Source organism: Lottia gigantea (genome assembly GCF_000327385.1).
Source record: "Lottia gigantea unplaced genomic scaffold LOTGIsca_79, whole genome shotgun sequence".
Classification (NCBI taxonomy): Eukaryota; Metazoa; Mollusca; class Gastropoda; family Lottiidae; genus Lottia; species Lottia gigantea.
The window spans coordinates 1,214,198-1,228,615 of NW_008710630.1; the positions used below are offsets into that span (position 1 = coordinate 1,214,198).

At 36.8% G+C, this 14,418-nt stretch overlaps 2 protein-coding genes across 2 annotated transcripts; both read left to right on the forward strand.

The window, feature by feature from the left end:
* Nucleotides 1-1,551: 1,551 nt before the first annotated feature.
* LOTGIDRAFT_168869 (hypothetical protein) lies at nucleotides 1,552-6,389 on the forward strand (the record flags this gene model as incomplete). The annotated part of the gene is made up of 3 exons (XM_009066768.1): nucleotides 1,552-2,040; nucleotides 2,515-2,580; nucleotides 2,688-6,389. The coding sequence occupies 3 exons, from the start codon at nucleotides 1,552-1,554 to the stop codon at nucleotides 6,387-6,389; spliced, it is 4,257 nt and encodes a 1,418-aa protein (XP_009065016.1).
* A 1,159-nt stretch (nucleotides 6,390-7,548) lies between these two features.
* LOTGIDRAFT_132244 (hypothetical protein) lies at nucleotides 7,549-13,729 on the forward strand (the record flags this gene model as incomplete). Its single annotated transcript, XM_009066769.1, has 5 exons — nucleotides 7,549-7,760; nucleotides 8,193-8,345; nucleotides 12,341-12,470; nucleotides 13,002-13,218; nucleotides 13,602-13,729. 5 exons carry the CDS (start codon nucleotides 7,549-7,551, stop codon nucleotides 13,727-13,729), a joined length of 840 nt encoding a protein of 279 aa, XP_009065017.1.
* Nucleotides 13,730-14,418: the final 689 nt, after the last annotated feature.

Sequence of the window (14,418 nt, forward strand, 5' to 3'; positions counted from 1 at the left end):
CTGCAGCTTCGTGGGCGGACGGAATTCTTGGGGATGACGACCCCTGTCTGGTGTGGACACCTATGCACTTTCGCATATTTTCATTTTTATATTTAAATATACATAATTAATTGTTTTCTATTATCAAATTACTAAATATTGATAACCATTTATTTATTTACGAATATCATATTTTCTGAATTGTGCCTTTCTTTGTATCAGGTGCCGGATTAGTAGCCTATAAGCTTCGGCTTGTTTCCGAAACCTTACTTATTTTCTGTAAAATTTTTTATTTAATATAGAAATAAAATATTGTTTAAATAAATCAATGATCTTCACGCCATTCATGGACTGTAGAGTAGGACTACATCTGAAGATTTACATAAATTGTTTAAAAAAAAACCATAATTAAATGGGCATAATATGTAGGCTAGCCTAGTTCTTTGGGAAACGCAAAAAAGGCCTTAATGAATATAGGCACATATAGGCCTAGTTTATGATATTCAACTTTCATATGCCTAGCACTGCCTGTAGCATATAGGCCTAATTCGTTCAAGTAGGCTATATATTTGTTACCCAGGGATATCTAATCATAGGGCCCCTGACTTCTTTGGGTCCTCGGACCAAGTCCGGTGGCCCGACAGCTCAGTTGGTAGGCTAAAAGAAAATACTTTCCATTTTGACGTTTGTGGTAAATCTTTTATTGGATCCACAGAGAGCTTTAGATCTGACACATTTATGAAAATGTCATTTGATATACTTGATGCCATTCTAATGAAATTAACCATGTTCTAAATAGACAATACGACTTTTAATTGAAAATAATATTTTTGAAACATTGAAAGAAACAGTTTGGAAACCAGGGATAAATTCAGAAACGAAAATGAAATTTTGCGCGGAACCATCTTCAGCTCTTCTTCTGTCATTTTGACAGTTTCCAGAAGGAGGCTAGTGGCACGTGCTCCGAAGAGTGACGACAGAAAAAGTTGACCACGTCTTGTAAGTAATTTTTTTTATGGCTGCTGTGAATTTTTCATTGTAGTTGATAATCGGAATAAATTCTGTTATTTGTTTTTTGACATATTTGCATTTCGGTGTTTCTGGAATAGCATTATGTGTTCTGTTCATTTGAAAAAGCTTTCCGATCAGACAATCTGCCATTTTCTTTTCGTGCATCGTATGAAATCGAAAGTTGAATCTAGAACAAAAATGAAATCCTTGGATAACGAACAATTTTATTGATGTCTAGATATTTACAGAAAATAACTATTTGATTGCATGTTGTGATGGTAACATCTAAATATTTGATTTTGGCATATTGGTTCAATCAAGGTCTTTCAGTGCTGTCCTGGGAAAGTACAGCCTCCATTTTTCTTTTAAAAAGCAAAGGCCCTGGGCCTAAGCTAAACATGCTACGGCGTCCCCATGTCTGTGTAGTTCAACCTACTGACAGCCTACTCACTCACTGAACTTAAGTTTGAATCTTTTGGGTACTGGTACAGTAAGTTGAAGGGTATTTTTTGATTAATGCTGATTTCTTTTATATTTTAGATTACACTCAATCATCCAGTCATGGAGACTAACAAAGTCAATACCGCCACTAAAAGGGTAAGTCTATCTGAAGGAACCTTTCGAATCTTTGCTAAATCTGTAAGGGATGTGACTTCAAATAAATTAAAGAAAGACAGAAGTGGGTCCACATCTACGACTTCATCTTCCAACGAAAGCAGTCCAAATAAAGACAGCCCTTTTTTGGAAGGAAAGAAATCGTCAGGAACGAAAATGTCGGACGAAAGCGTAATTGAAACTCCAGAAAAGAGGAAAACCCCAGAAAGTTTGAGTCCAACAAAATCACATTCACCAGCTAAAATCAACAGAATAGATTCACAACAGAAGACTCTAAAATCTAAGAGATCCATTGGCATTGAACTTGAAAATTTGAAAGAAAATTGTCCTGCAAATGATCTTAGCTTAGAAGATCATGAATCATTACTGGTACCAAAAAATGGTGGAAAAGATAAAAACAGCAGGGTAGATGAACTGGCAACGAAGAATAATGTGGTAAGATATTTTCTTGATAATGCATCATGGTACCGGTATGCCACATCATGACAATGTCAAGTTGTTACAAAATCTGCTTATACCTTGACATCATAATAGCGTCATTGACATGTTGTCAAGGTATAAGAGAGTGATTGTAATAGCTTGACCAGACCTGGAACCTGGTCTCTGAAATCTATGTAAGAAGATTTTAGTAAATGGAACATAAGCAAATTACGTAAGGTGTGCATTGAAAGAGAAAATGGTTTTAAACACTTTCCTTTTCAAATGTTAGCTTAGTGGAAATAGGTCAAAAATTGTGTTAGAAATAAGGCTGTTGATTTGGGTTGTATTTTGTAGACACGACCAGCTGGCAGTTCAAATGTCTGATACTCATGAATCTCTGTAGGACATCAAGTATAAGTTGGAAATTGAGATTCATTCAATGTATTGAAGTAAAATCTTAAAATAATTTTCCTGTATGCTATTTTTCAGGACACACCTGAGACCACCAAGGATGTTAAAACTGATGAACCAAAGACCACCAATGTTATGATGAAGGTACGGAACCCAAGAAAAATCCACCAGACAAACGCCATTCTGAACAAAAACCATTGGTACCATACAACAGACAACGAAGATCCTCATATGGTGACTCTTCTATCCAGAACCAACATCAGCATTATAAACCCAACAGACACAAAAATCCAGACCATCTTCAACCATGTCGAATCAACAGAAACCAATATCCAGACCATCACCAACCACGTCGCCATGACTCTCATTATAGCATGGATCAAAGAACTCATGGTAGACTCAATCAATGTTTTGACAATGAACGGAGACATAGTCACCCAGACAGAAATCAACCACCAAGATTTAGAGCCGAGAGATTTTCCAGACCTAGAGAAACCAAAAAAGAAAATAAATCTAAAAATGAAGAAGATTGGAATGAGGATTTACTGGACGTTGAAGAAAAACTGGATGATCCGAAATCAGCAAAGGTTTTTAGCACATCTCTGCCCAATGAAAATACATGGGAAGCTTCATCTGCAGCTCTGAATTCTTCCTGCCCAGAACTAGATCAAGACACAAAGGTACCAATTTCTCTTTCAGACATTGACAAAACAAAAGAAATAGTTAGCGTTTACTTACAAGGGAATAAGAATTGTGATTCAAGCAACATTCATTCTAAACATCCTGAACAACCAGGTTTTGAATCAAGCAAAGGAGAAGTAGAAGACAACTTAGATCACGGGCATGATCTTGCTGCTCCTGAGGCAAAAAACAAAACCAATGAACTCTCAGACCTTACTGACAAAATTGCTTTGGACTTGAAGGAGATTGCCAGAAATTTAGTTCAAAATAACAAAGATAGCAACGAAGATTCTCAAGTAGTAACTGAAAGTCCTGAGTTAAATGAACACTCTGGTTCCATACCAGAAGATTATAATGCTTACCCTTCTGATGCTGTTAGTTCAAATATTGCTCAAGCACCACCAGGAAAGGAGACTTTCAAAGATGGTCTGATAGTAAAAGTCCCACAAATGACTGAAAGATTTGATGCTGTTGATAACACTGAAGATTGGTCAGATGAATTGACTGAAGTGCCAACACCTGGAAAAGTTGTTCAGGAAGTTCATGATGAAATGACTGACATACATAAACCTCAACCTTCTAATCAGCACAATGGCTCAGCAAAATGTTCAGATACAGTTAATGATTTTGTGGATTGTATGTCAGACCTTCAAGGTTCAAGCAAGAGTAAATTGGAGTCTGAGTTAAATTGGGCTGAGGGATGGACTGGCTCAAATCTGGACACCAGCTCAGCTGATGCGAAAGGTATTTCTATTGAGGGTGCCACCCAGGAAATTTCAAATAGTCCTGATGCTGGTGAAAAAGCAGCTTTGTTACCCCAGTCTTGCTTAAAATTTGCAGAAAATTTAGAGAAGTCAGTGCCAAGGGCAGATAACAACCAAGCAGAAGGTTTGAGAAATTTTGAAAGCAAAGATTTGATTGCCAATACTGAAGATGTTTTACCAGAAACCAATTCCAATCAACCTATTATATCTTTACAGGATGGTATTCCCAGGATGAAAGCAATCTTTGCTCGTGGAGGAATTCGACCGAGTCACAGTTCAAGAGGAGCTCATAGTTATAACTATACAGAGAGAGGCAGCACTGCATTGAATAAAGATATAATCAAACCACATCCTTTAATGTCATTCGAGTTAGAAGGAAGTTGGGAAAAAGTTTTGGAAAATAACACCGTTGAACTGGATGAAGAGGAGGTCTTTGACAGCGAAATTAATACTCCTCAAAATGTTGAACAACCCTCACCAGTGACAGACACCTCAAAAGACCCAAATAACAATCTTAAAGGTACCTCTGATATTGTTCCTGGGAATGTGGCGCCTCAATTCAGTCAGGATATTCGTAGAAAATCATCTATAAAAGAAGACCAGAAACAAATTGGCCTGAATCAAAATCAAAATGATTCACCTCCAATTGTAAACAGACGTTCAACGTGTGATAGTAGAAGTGAGAACTCTGACAGTGTGAAACACCTGAGACCTCCAAGAAAAAATACACAAACGCCTCCTTTGAGACCACGAAATGATGATTTGCTGGATGCAGAGTTGAAAAAAATCGATGTTTATTTGGGGATAACCAAACAACCAAAAAAGTCAGAACATCATGCAAGTTCTCATAAGAAGCACATCCGGCCCCGCACCCATAGTGAACGATTTGAAAAAAGCGAAAGAAAGGGTTTTAAGAATGTGAAACCCTACAAAAATGACAAATCAAACAAAAGTGAGGATTGGTCGAGTGACCTATTAGATGTCCAATCAGCACCTGTAGAACCTCATCATTTTACAGAAAAACTTCAAGATGGTTCCTGCAACAGTTTTCAGAATATCTCGAACTATTCCAATAAATCAGACTCGATTCCAATTCCAGACAATTCTTTGTTGGATATTTATGCCAATTACTCCCCATATTGCAATGTCAACAATCAAAGTAAACAGAACTCTCCTCAAAGAAGTCACATAAAGGAGAAGACGCCATCACCTCAAATAAGTCATCCAACAGAAATTAAAGGGAAATCAAGAGAAAGGGATCCAGGCCAAAATCAAATTGAAATTTCAAGATGTAAAAATGACTCTAAAAACTTTAAACTGCCAAATATCCAAAATGAAAGTGTTCAGTCATTAAAAGAATTCTCAATGGACAGAGACTTTTCAGGAGATAAGCATGGATTTTTGACATCCTCAAAAATGAGCATCTCAAACAATGCAGTACCCATCAGTGATGCGTTTTCAGACTTCAGCAGTGTGGGTTCTGATGATGACATACTAAGACAGACAGACTCCAAAACTGACCCCAAAAAACCTGCGAGATCAGAATCTTCGATTTCCTTGAAGAGCAAACGTCATTATCGATATTCCAGTCAAGACATGAGCATTTCTGAAACCATCTCCAGCATGTCAACGGATCCAAGATACCAGAAGAGTCAAAAAACAGAAATAAATGATATGGATTACAGGCACAAGCCTCCAATGCCTCCAAATCCTTTGGAGTATCCATATTATCATCCAGGAAAGTCGGCCCCTGGTCCACCATTTGATCCAAGACTCTTCAACCCATACATCCCCTTTTACCCTCCCTACATGTACCCAGCCTACTACCCAGGGTATGACACCACCCTCATGGAGCAACATCAGAAAATAGAGGAAGAGAGATGTCACGTCAAGCAGGAAAGGAAGGAAGCAAAGAAGGACCCAGACTCCAACAAAAAATCTGTCCAGAAAGAAAGCAAAGATACAGATCAGCATGGCCATATTCCTAATCTTAGTCACCTCATAACTGTACCTTTGAATAAGATAACTGATTTACAACAAGCTCAATTGCTGCTTCAATTCGTGGATCAACTAGTGAGAAAAGTTCCTAATGCCTCTGGCGCTTATTACAGAGCTGTTTCCAACCAAGGGGAACCATCTTTAGAAGTTGGAGCAACTACAGAACCTACTCTACAAAACAAAAACAAAACAAAGTCCCCTGTGAAGTATCGTCCATCTTCATTGCATTTACATGAGAGGAGACCATCAGCCCCCAATGATGGATCATCCATGAAGCCACACTACCAGTACCAACCAAGATATCCAACTCCTCAATATAATCCAATGGAAGGTCCTCAGTATCCTCATCAAGATCTTCCAAGCCAAATCTTACAGTATCCTGATGCTGCACTGAAAACTGTTGAAGACAATAGATATCATGATTATAGGAACTATTGTAAGTTCTTTGGTATAAAACTGCTTTTAAATCACTTGCTGTTTTTGTTTTGTGCACCCTTTTTATTTTGCTAACTCTCATCATCAAGTTTCTAGCTTGATAGCTTCTTCATTTCTTTGTTAATTTGCAATATTTTGTTAATCTTAACACCAGTTGTCAGTGGCACTGGAGCACTTTTGGCATATTTATTTGACAAATTTTGCATATGCATTAACTAGTTGAGATTGGCATACTTTATAGAATTCCAATATAATGCTCTAGCGAAGCATGACTGATTCAGGAAGCATGAGAGAAAATTTCTCCGTCAAATTAGTGCATGGCTCATTCTTACTTATTCTTAAATTTCTGAAGATTTTGAATGTCATTTCAGATATAAACCAAAACCAAATCAATATGGATAACTACAGAGAACCAGAGTCGCCAAATCCGAGCCTTGTGACCTATGACATCACAGATGATGATGACTATTACGAGGATACAGGCAAAAATGTTCGTAAAGTTATTGGCCCACGAGATCCTTTAAACGACAGAAGAAACATCATCTGTAACAAGCTGATAGAGGACTCAGTAAATCAGAAACCGGCAGAACTGTACCATCAAGAATTCCCAGAGTTGGGCAAGAGTTTTAAGGGTCCCAAAAGAAGTGTGAGCGATACAGATGCATCCATTAGAAAGGTCATCGAGAGAGATTTGCCAACGAAAGAAACTTTTCAGCAGAAACCAACGAACATAAGATATGTTCCTCCCCATAAGCGAAGGTTCTCTGAATATGGAGAAAATAGGCCCATGACTAAATTTGGAGCTTTGAATGCATTTGAAGAAGAAAATCGCAATCCATACGAAGTGTGGCAGAAATATTTGAAAAGCTCACCAACTGACCCAAACAGAAATACAGGTCCCACTCAGACCAATTACCTTCAAAATAATTGGCGGGAAAAAACAGACACAGAAGAGTCTTATCCTGCAAAATTCAGCAATGTCCCCCAGCCTTATCTTCAAGAAAACCAGAAATTTAAACAACGTTACTCCAGTGGACAGATTCCAGAATCTTTAGTGAATGATGCCAAATTGTATCGAGATCCCTACAGACCATATTCGGACAATCGTCAGTTTGATTCCAGTACGCCGGCCAGTTCCATGGACAGCATCTCTTCAAGGTCGTCTTACACGTCACGTTTGCAGAATGACAACAGATTGAACAATGACACTACTCCTCGACCTTCCTTCAACCAAATGTGGAAGATTCGCTTTAGAGATCGGAGCAAGATATACCAAGTGCCGTTTATTGACAGCCATTGTCATATAGACCTGCTGTACGAAAGACTGAATTTTAACGGAACATACAAAGAATTCCTGCAACGATTTTCAGATTGTTACCCTAGCAATTTTGCTGGATGTATTGCCATCTTCTGCTACCCAAGAAATTTTGAACTCAGTGAGTATTTGTTCTATTGCTTAAAAGCTTAGGACTGCTTAGTCTCAAAATAATTTGATTTGAATTATATTGTCCTAAACTTAGAGCCAAAAATAGAATGTAAAACCCAATTTCAATTATATTGTCTTAGACTAAAAGCCAAAAGTAAAATGTAAAACCTGGCCATGTATTCTCTTAACGATCTTAGTGCTAGGACATCCTAGAATCAATGTTAGAAGATAAGAACCTAGGACATTCTAGAATCAATGTTAGAAGATAAGAACCTAGGACATCCTAGCCCTAGATTGTTTCGAGAATATGTGGCCTGTTTTCTATTAAATTGTCCGAAACTTAAAGCCAAAAGTAAAATGTTAAACACCCTCCTTTCTTTGTCCTAAACTAGAGCCTTAAAGTAGGATGTATAACACCATTTCCTTTCAAATTCAGATGGTTTGTGGAAGAGATTGGCCGAGGAAGAGAATGTATGGATATCTATTGGTTGTCATCCTAAAAACGCTATACAATATAATGAAATGGTAGAAGACAACATGCTTAAGATATTCAAACATCCCAAAGTGGTGGCAGTGGGAGAAATTGGTCTGGATTATTATGGAAAGTAAGTTCTTCAGTCTAATTAAAATTAATCCAAACTGCGTCACAAAATGCCAGTGCTGGAAAGGATAGAAATTAGGTTGAAGCAGATATCATCAAAAGGTGAAAGGTTTAATTTGAACTGTCGTTAAACCCTTACTTTTTTGATTAGACTGTTCAGTTTCTTTTCAGATAATGGTTATCTTAGCATAGTGTATCTTCATAATGTCAAGCTATTACGGACTCTGTTTAATACCTTGACGTCATTAGGCACTTTTCTTTTTTGAAAATCTCATGTCACCTGTCCGCCACAATGTCAATCCAATCAAATCGCTGTCTGTGAAACAAGAAAAAGAAAACGTAATACTTTGACCATAGTGAAGATGGCATAGTTTGTTTTCAGAAAAACTAAAAATGCATTTGAATATACAATTTATTGCTTAAAAGTACACATCTATTTTCATAAGGTTAATTGTGTCAGCATGTAGAGGTGTCCTGTATACACAGGTTAGCCTGTATACTTGGTGTCGCTTATAGACAGGATGTGGCCACGGTAGCTTCCTCTTCAGTGTAACTGGAGAAGACTCTACTGTACAAAAAGCACTGGTTTCCAAGTTTCTGGATAGCTTTGCAATATGTGTGTACCAGACAGCTCATTCTGCAAGCTTCTAAACTGATAGATGGGCTTGGGCCTATGCCGTAATTCAAATGACATTGTCCTCCAACCCGGTAATACATGTAATTCCAACAGCCAAGATCAAGGCACTTTTGGTAGCATTGTTGTTGGCTGCTAAAAACGAAGTTGATTTCATCATCCGAGTAAAGACCAAGCTGTTCTACCTGATCTTCATTAGTACAATCTGGAAGAAAGAAACAACTATATTATACAAGGATAACAACTTAGGTTCACAATTAAGGTTCCTTTCTACCAGCTGGTCCTTGGTCAAACCTCAGGCATTGATCTTTCCTGGATTATCTGTACCCATTTACAGCTGGGTTGAGTGTAATTATGTGTGAAGATGACTTATTCAAAGTTATCGGACTATCACACGCCGCTCGAGATCGGAACCCACGGCCACAATCTGCTTGTGGTAACCAATAACATCATGTAAAAAATGACCTCTTTACTGACTGTGATATAGAACCTCACAGGAAGTGAATAATTAAACATGTTTCCTGTCGTTTATTTGACAATATTTTCATGGAATTGTCTCATTTCAGTCTGAAGTTTGACAAGTAGAACTTTAGAACTTGTTTTCATATGTACATTGTCTCATATATTTAATTAGAATTTGATCATAAAGTGAACCCACCTTCACATGGTGTGCTTTCGACCCAATCCTCATCCTGACAAATTGAGATACCACTTGTACCATTGGCTGTATATCCAGACTTACACACATATGCTGCTCTGTATTCATCTAGCCAGTGGGTAACTAGACCGTTTGAGACAATTTTGTCAAGTGGACATCCTGCGTCTAAAGAAAAAGGGATTAAAGCATGTATTAAAGCCAAGAGAATTCCCCCATTCCATTCAAAGTAATTCTTTTTCACCAAGGGTTCCCCTGCAGCTTGGAGGGACTGGCATGAAATCAGGGGCAAAAATTTCCATCATGGTCTTGCTGGTTTTCATTAGCCCATTAGGAGCAGAAGAATAGGATGTAAAACTCCATTTCATTTCATAATAATTAAAAAAAGGTTAAGGTTAGTTTTAACTTACCAGCATTTTTGGTCAAAACCATTAAGGTTACAATAACTATGAACTTAAGTTGAGACATTAAAAACATCATACTATTTCAGAAGTTGGTAAACATGTACTGTTTATTCTTCCCAGCCATTGTTATTTATAGGATTAATTTTGAAAAAAAAAGATTTTCTTTTTTTGTACGGTTGTCAAGGTATATGGTATTCTAATTATTTGCTTTAAGCTTTACTAAAAAAAAAGTTCAATATGAATTGGCTGTATGCAAATTTATTGAATACAAAGTTAAAGGGATTGTTATGAGTATCAAAATTTTGTATGTGTATCAGGAGCAGTTATGGTCATTGATTTGAACCATTCAAATTGTCAATCGGACGTCTGTGGTTCTGCAAATCCACTCAAATTTTGTGATGTCACTATCGCAAAGGTCCTTCAAAAGCATCTCTGTAGTCTAGTCATAAAACACTCCCTTTTTTGTGAAATTGCAAGAGTCACAGACGTCTGACTGAAAATTGGAATGTGGTAAATTGATGCTGTCTGAGTCACTGATACTCTTAAAACCTCTGTACAATCCCTTTAAGAAATATTTTATATACTACTTTTTATCTGCTTGATCAACCGGAATATATTGATAAAAGTACAAAATACGGTATACGAACTGTTAAATAAGCTGTTTGTACCTGTGCTTCCGAGACTCGCCCAGTGTCAACCACAAACCAAAACACTTAACTCTAAAAGTTTACATAAACTTTCAAGACTGCCTCACTAACTTTCATTATGTGTTTCGAAATGAAAATACCACACCTTGTTCGTCTACAATTAAATAGAAAATTCATTGATGGAAGTGGCATTTCTATAATGACAAAGTTGTTTTTACTTCTTATTTTGTCTGATATTTTTCATCTCCATCTAATTGGTTTTCTCCTGCATTCCTATTCTAATGACAACATTTTTAACCAATCAAAGGACGTTATTTACGACCAGTTTCCAAATGACTTGTGGGATAGCAAAACTGAAAGTATAGGATTTTTTGCTATCCAACTTTAAAAAATTTGATTTTTGGTTTGTTTCAGATTTGCTGATTTGATTGAAATTTTCATGCCATTAGTTACAGCTGACATAGTTGTTCCAGCTGCCATTAATTAGGACTTACTTCTGCTAAATTGACACGATCGATGTTCATATAGTGCCATAAATTTGAATAAATAATTGCTTTTTTTTTTTTCACGCATAGCGTTGTTATTCCCTAGTTGGAGAAATTCTGACTCCATTAGACTTATATAATGATTTTACCAGCTGATATCTGCTCATTAAGTGAGTTCTTGACGTACAAGATTCATGGAATTAACTGAGTTTTCTATGAAACAAGTTGGAACAGGGTTCAGAATCCATTAACAAATTGAGATAGATTATCAACGGCATTCTAGTGATCAATAATCCATTAATAATCAAAATATTTTAAGTAAGAAATCTTCTAGATACTATTTAAAAAGTATGTTGTATACTGACTGCTTAGGATCACATGATCAGGATCAGCTCAGGTCAGTTTGTATTAAGGACCTTCACAATGGTCAAGGTATTATGAACTTCATCTTATACCTTGTCTGCAATAGCCACCAATACAGCGATTCGATTGGATTGTACATCAGTAAATATAGCCAATCAGAGCCCTTGACAGACAGATTGTAAACATATGGCTTCATTTTTGCATACATTCTATCAAGGACTCTGATCTTGCTTTATTTGCTAACATCCAATCAAATCACAAGAAAGGTGGCAATTGCAGTCAAGGTATTAGGATTAGTTGATATTTAAGAATTTTGCTAATAGAAATTCGCCCCCAGAACAGTTTCAAAATTCTAGTAAGACTTTGAACGACAAAAAAAATACCTGTTTTTAATTAATATTAGAAATTACATTAATTAGGAAGAAATATATGAGCCGCAGGTTTTTAATGATCAAAATCTTACAGCATGCAATCTTCTCTAGTTTTTTTTACTATATCTCTATAATTGGTGTGTTAATAAAGCATTAATTTGAAGGTATTCATGCATCTAAATATTTGCTTTCCCATCTGGACATAGTACTCATTGCACCCTGCATAGGGTTGCCTGTCTTCGTTAGCCCATATGGTGCAGAAATTAGGACGTAAAACTCCATTCATTTCTTTTTCATTTCTGGACATATTACTGGCAAATAATGAGAATCTACAGAAATCCATGATTAAGAAGACAGTTGAAAATTCTTTTAGTCCATGTGTTTTTTTGGGTTTCCACTTTTACAATTTTGTAGCCATTTTTGTATAATATTTTTTGTAGCCAAAAACAGTTTGAAAGTATACAGAAGTCTGTGTTTAAAAGACAGTTGAAGATTGGTTTAGAGGTGAAGAAACCTATAGTTATACATTGTCGTGATGCAGAAGATGATTGTCTACAGATTATGGAAGAGGTAAGGCAACTTGGCTTATTGTGCAGCCGGAACACTTGACTGATTGTACAGCCGGACCACTTGGCTGATTGTACAGCTGGACCACTTGGCTTATTGTACAGCTGGACCACTTGGCTTATTGTACAGCTGGACCACTTGGCTTATTGTACAGCTGGACCACTTGGTTTATTCTACCACTTGGCTGATTGTACAGCTGGACCACTTGGCTGATTGTACAGCTGGACCACTTGGCTTATTGTACAGCTGGACCACTTGGCTTATTGTACAGCTGGACCACTTGGCTGATTGTACAGCTGGACCACTTGGCTGATTGTACAGCTGGACCACTTGGAGTTTTACATCCTATTTCTCTGCACCAACCACAAGCATTTAGAGTGAATCCTGGAGATAAGTTGTTAAGTACAGTGGTTATTTTTATTTCTTTTTTTCATGATATTTTTATCCACTGGACATATACTGTATATTTGCTTGTATAATGCTCATGTTTTTATCCTCAAAATATACAAAACTTACTTCTTTCTTATATTTCAGATAATTCCAAGAAACTATAAAATCCAGTGCCATTGTTTTTCTGGTAATTATAGTCAAGCGAAGAGATGGTTATCAGCTTTTCCTAATCTCTATTTGGGATTGACCCCTGTCGTGACCTTCAATGGAGCCCATGCCGCTCACGATGTAGCCAGAAATATACCCCTTAACAGACTGTTGTTAGAAACTGATTCACCTTATTTTGTACCAAAACCTGTGAGTATTGAATTATTTTTCCCAAACCTGAGCACTTATAGCTCAATCCATATAAAAAACTAGTCTAATTTAAATTATACTAAACTTTCCATTGTTTATTAGCTTTTTCTTTAAAACTTTACCCACTTCAGTTAGGGTCCAAAAATAGCCTTCTTCAACATTCATCCGTTCGATGACACCGCCAGCCAATCCAATTTCTGCCTTCTCCAACGCTGGGATTGTGTGACTCAAAGAAAAGGGGTATTATACACTGAATGCAGCTTTCGTTCACTATAGATCTTGTATGCAAGTTTAGGTATTGTATTTTGAACATGATACATACAGGTAAGTAGAGCCACCACTAAACTATATCTTGCACCATTTTCCCTTTGTAGTTAATCAAAGAAGAACAAGTTATCTCCCTTCCTGGATTTGCGCTGACCGTAGCTGAAGAAGTTGCTCATAGACGTGGCATATCTGTACAGGAAGTGCTTCGTCATTGCCGTGACAACATGACATCATTGTTTGGAATTTAATCCTTTGAGAATCAAATTGTTTGTGTGGATTTATGTCACCTAGAGCCTTATTCTCGAAAACTTAAATTGAAATGCTTTAAGTGTTCTAGTCATCTGATTGGTCGATCAATAAAATTGATTTTGATTACGTTTTATTATCCAATCGGATTACAGTATTTCTTAAAATCTGGATTTTATCTTAGTTAACTTTGTGAGAATGAGGCTAAAGTACTACTGTTCATTGTTAGTTGGATGTGTAAAATATAAATCGCTTTGGGTGTGGGTACACGAACAGTCTTGGTCGCTGACTCTAATATTGAGTAAAATCTCAGATGAGCCAGCGCTTCCACAACAAGATTTTTACGTTGATTTATAATATCAAACCAGTTTGGTATTTGTCACCGATTGTTTTTTGGATAATGATGCTCTCTGCCATTAGATTCATTTTCCTTCCAATTGCATGATCTGCATGTGATATCAACATGGTGGAAAACGATCGACTGGTGATTTCTGTCTTTTCATGTGCCTGCAGCCGGTCAGTGAAACATGACTCTTAGATAGTTTTAGATATTGTGAAGATGAAACTAGTCATACAGTGCCATAATTGTTTTTTTTTTTTTATCTGCTATAGTGCTAAAAGTGAATTGTTTTGGGATTTTTTGGGATCGTTGTTCATTTTATAGTCTCAGATTTTTTGTAACTTTTGCTCT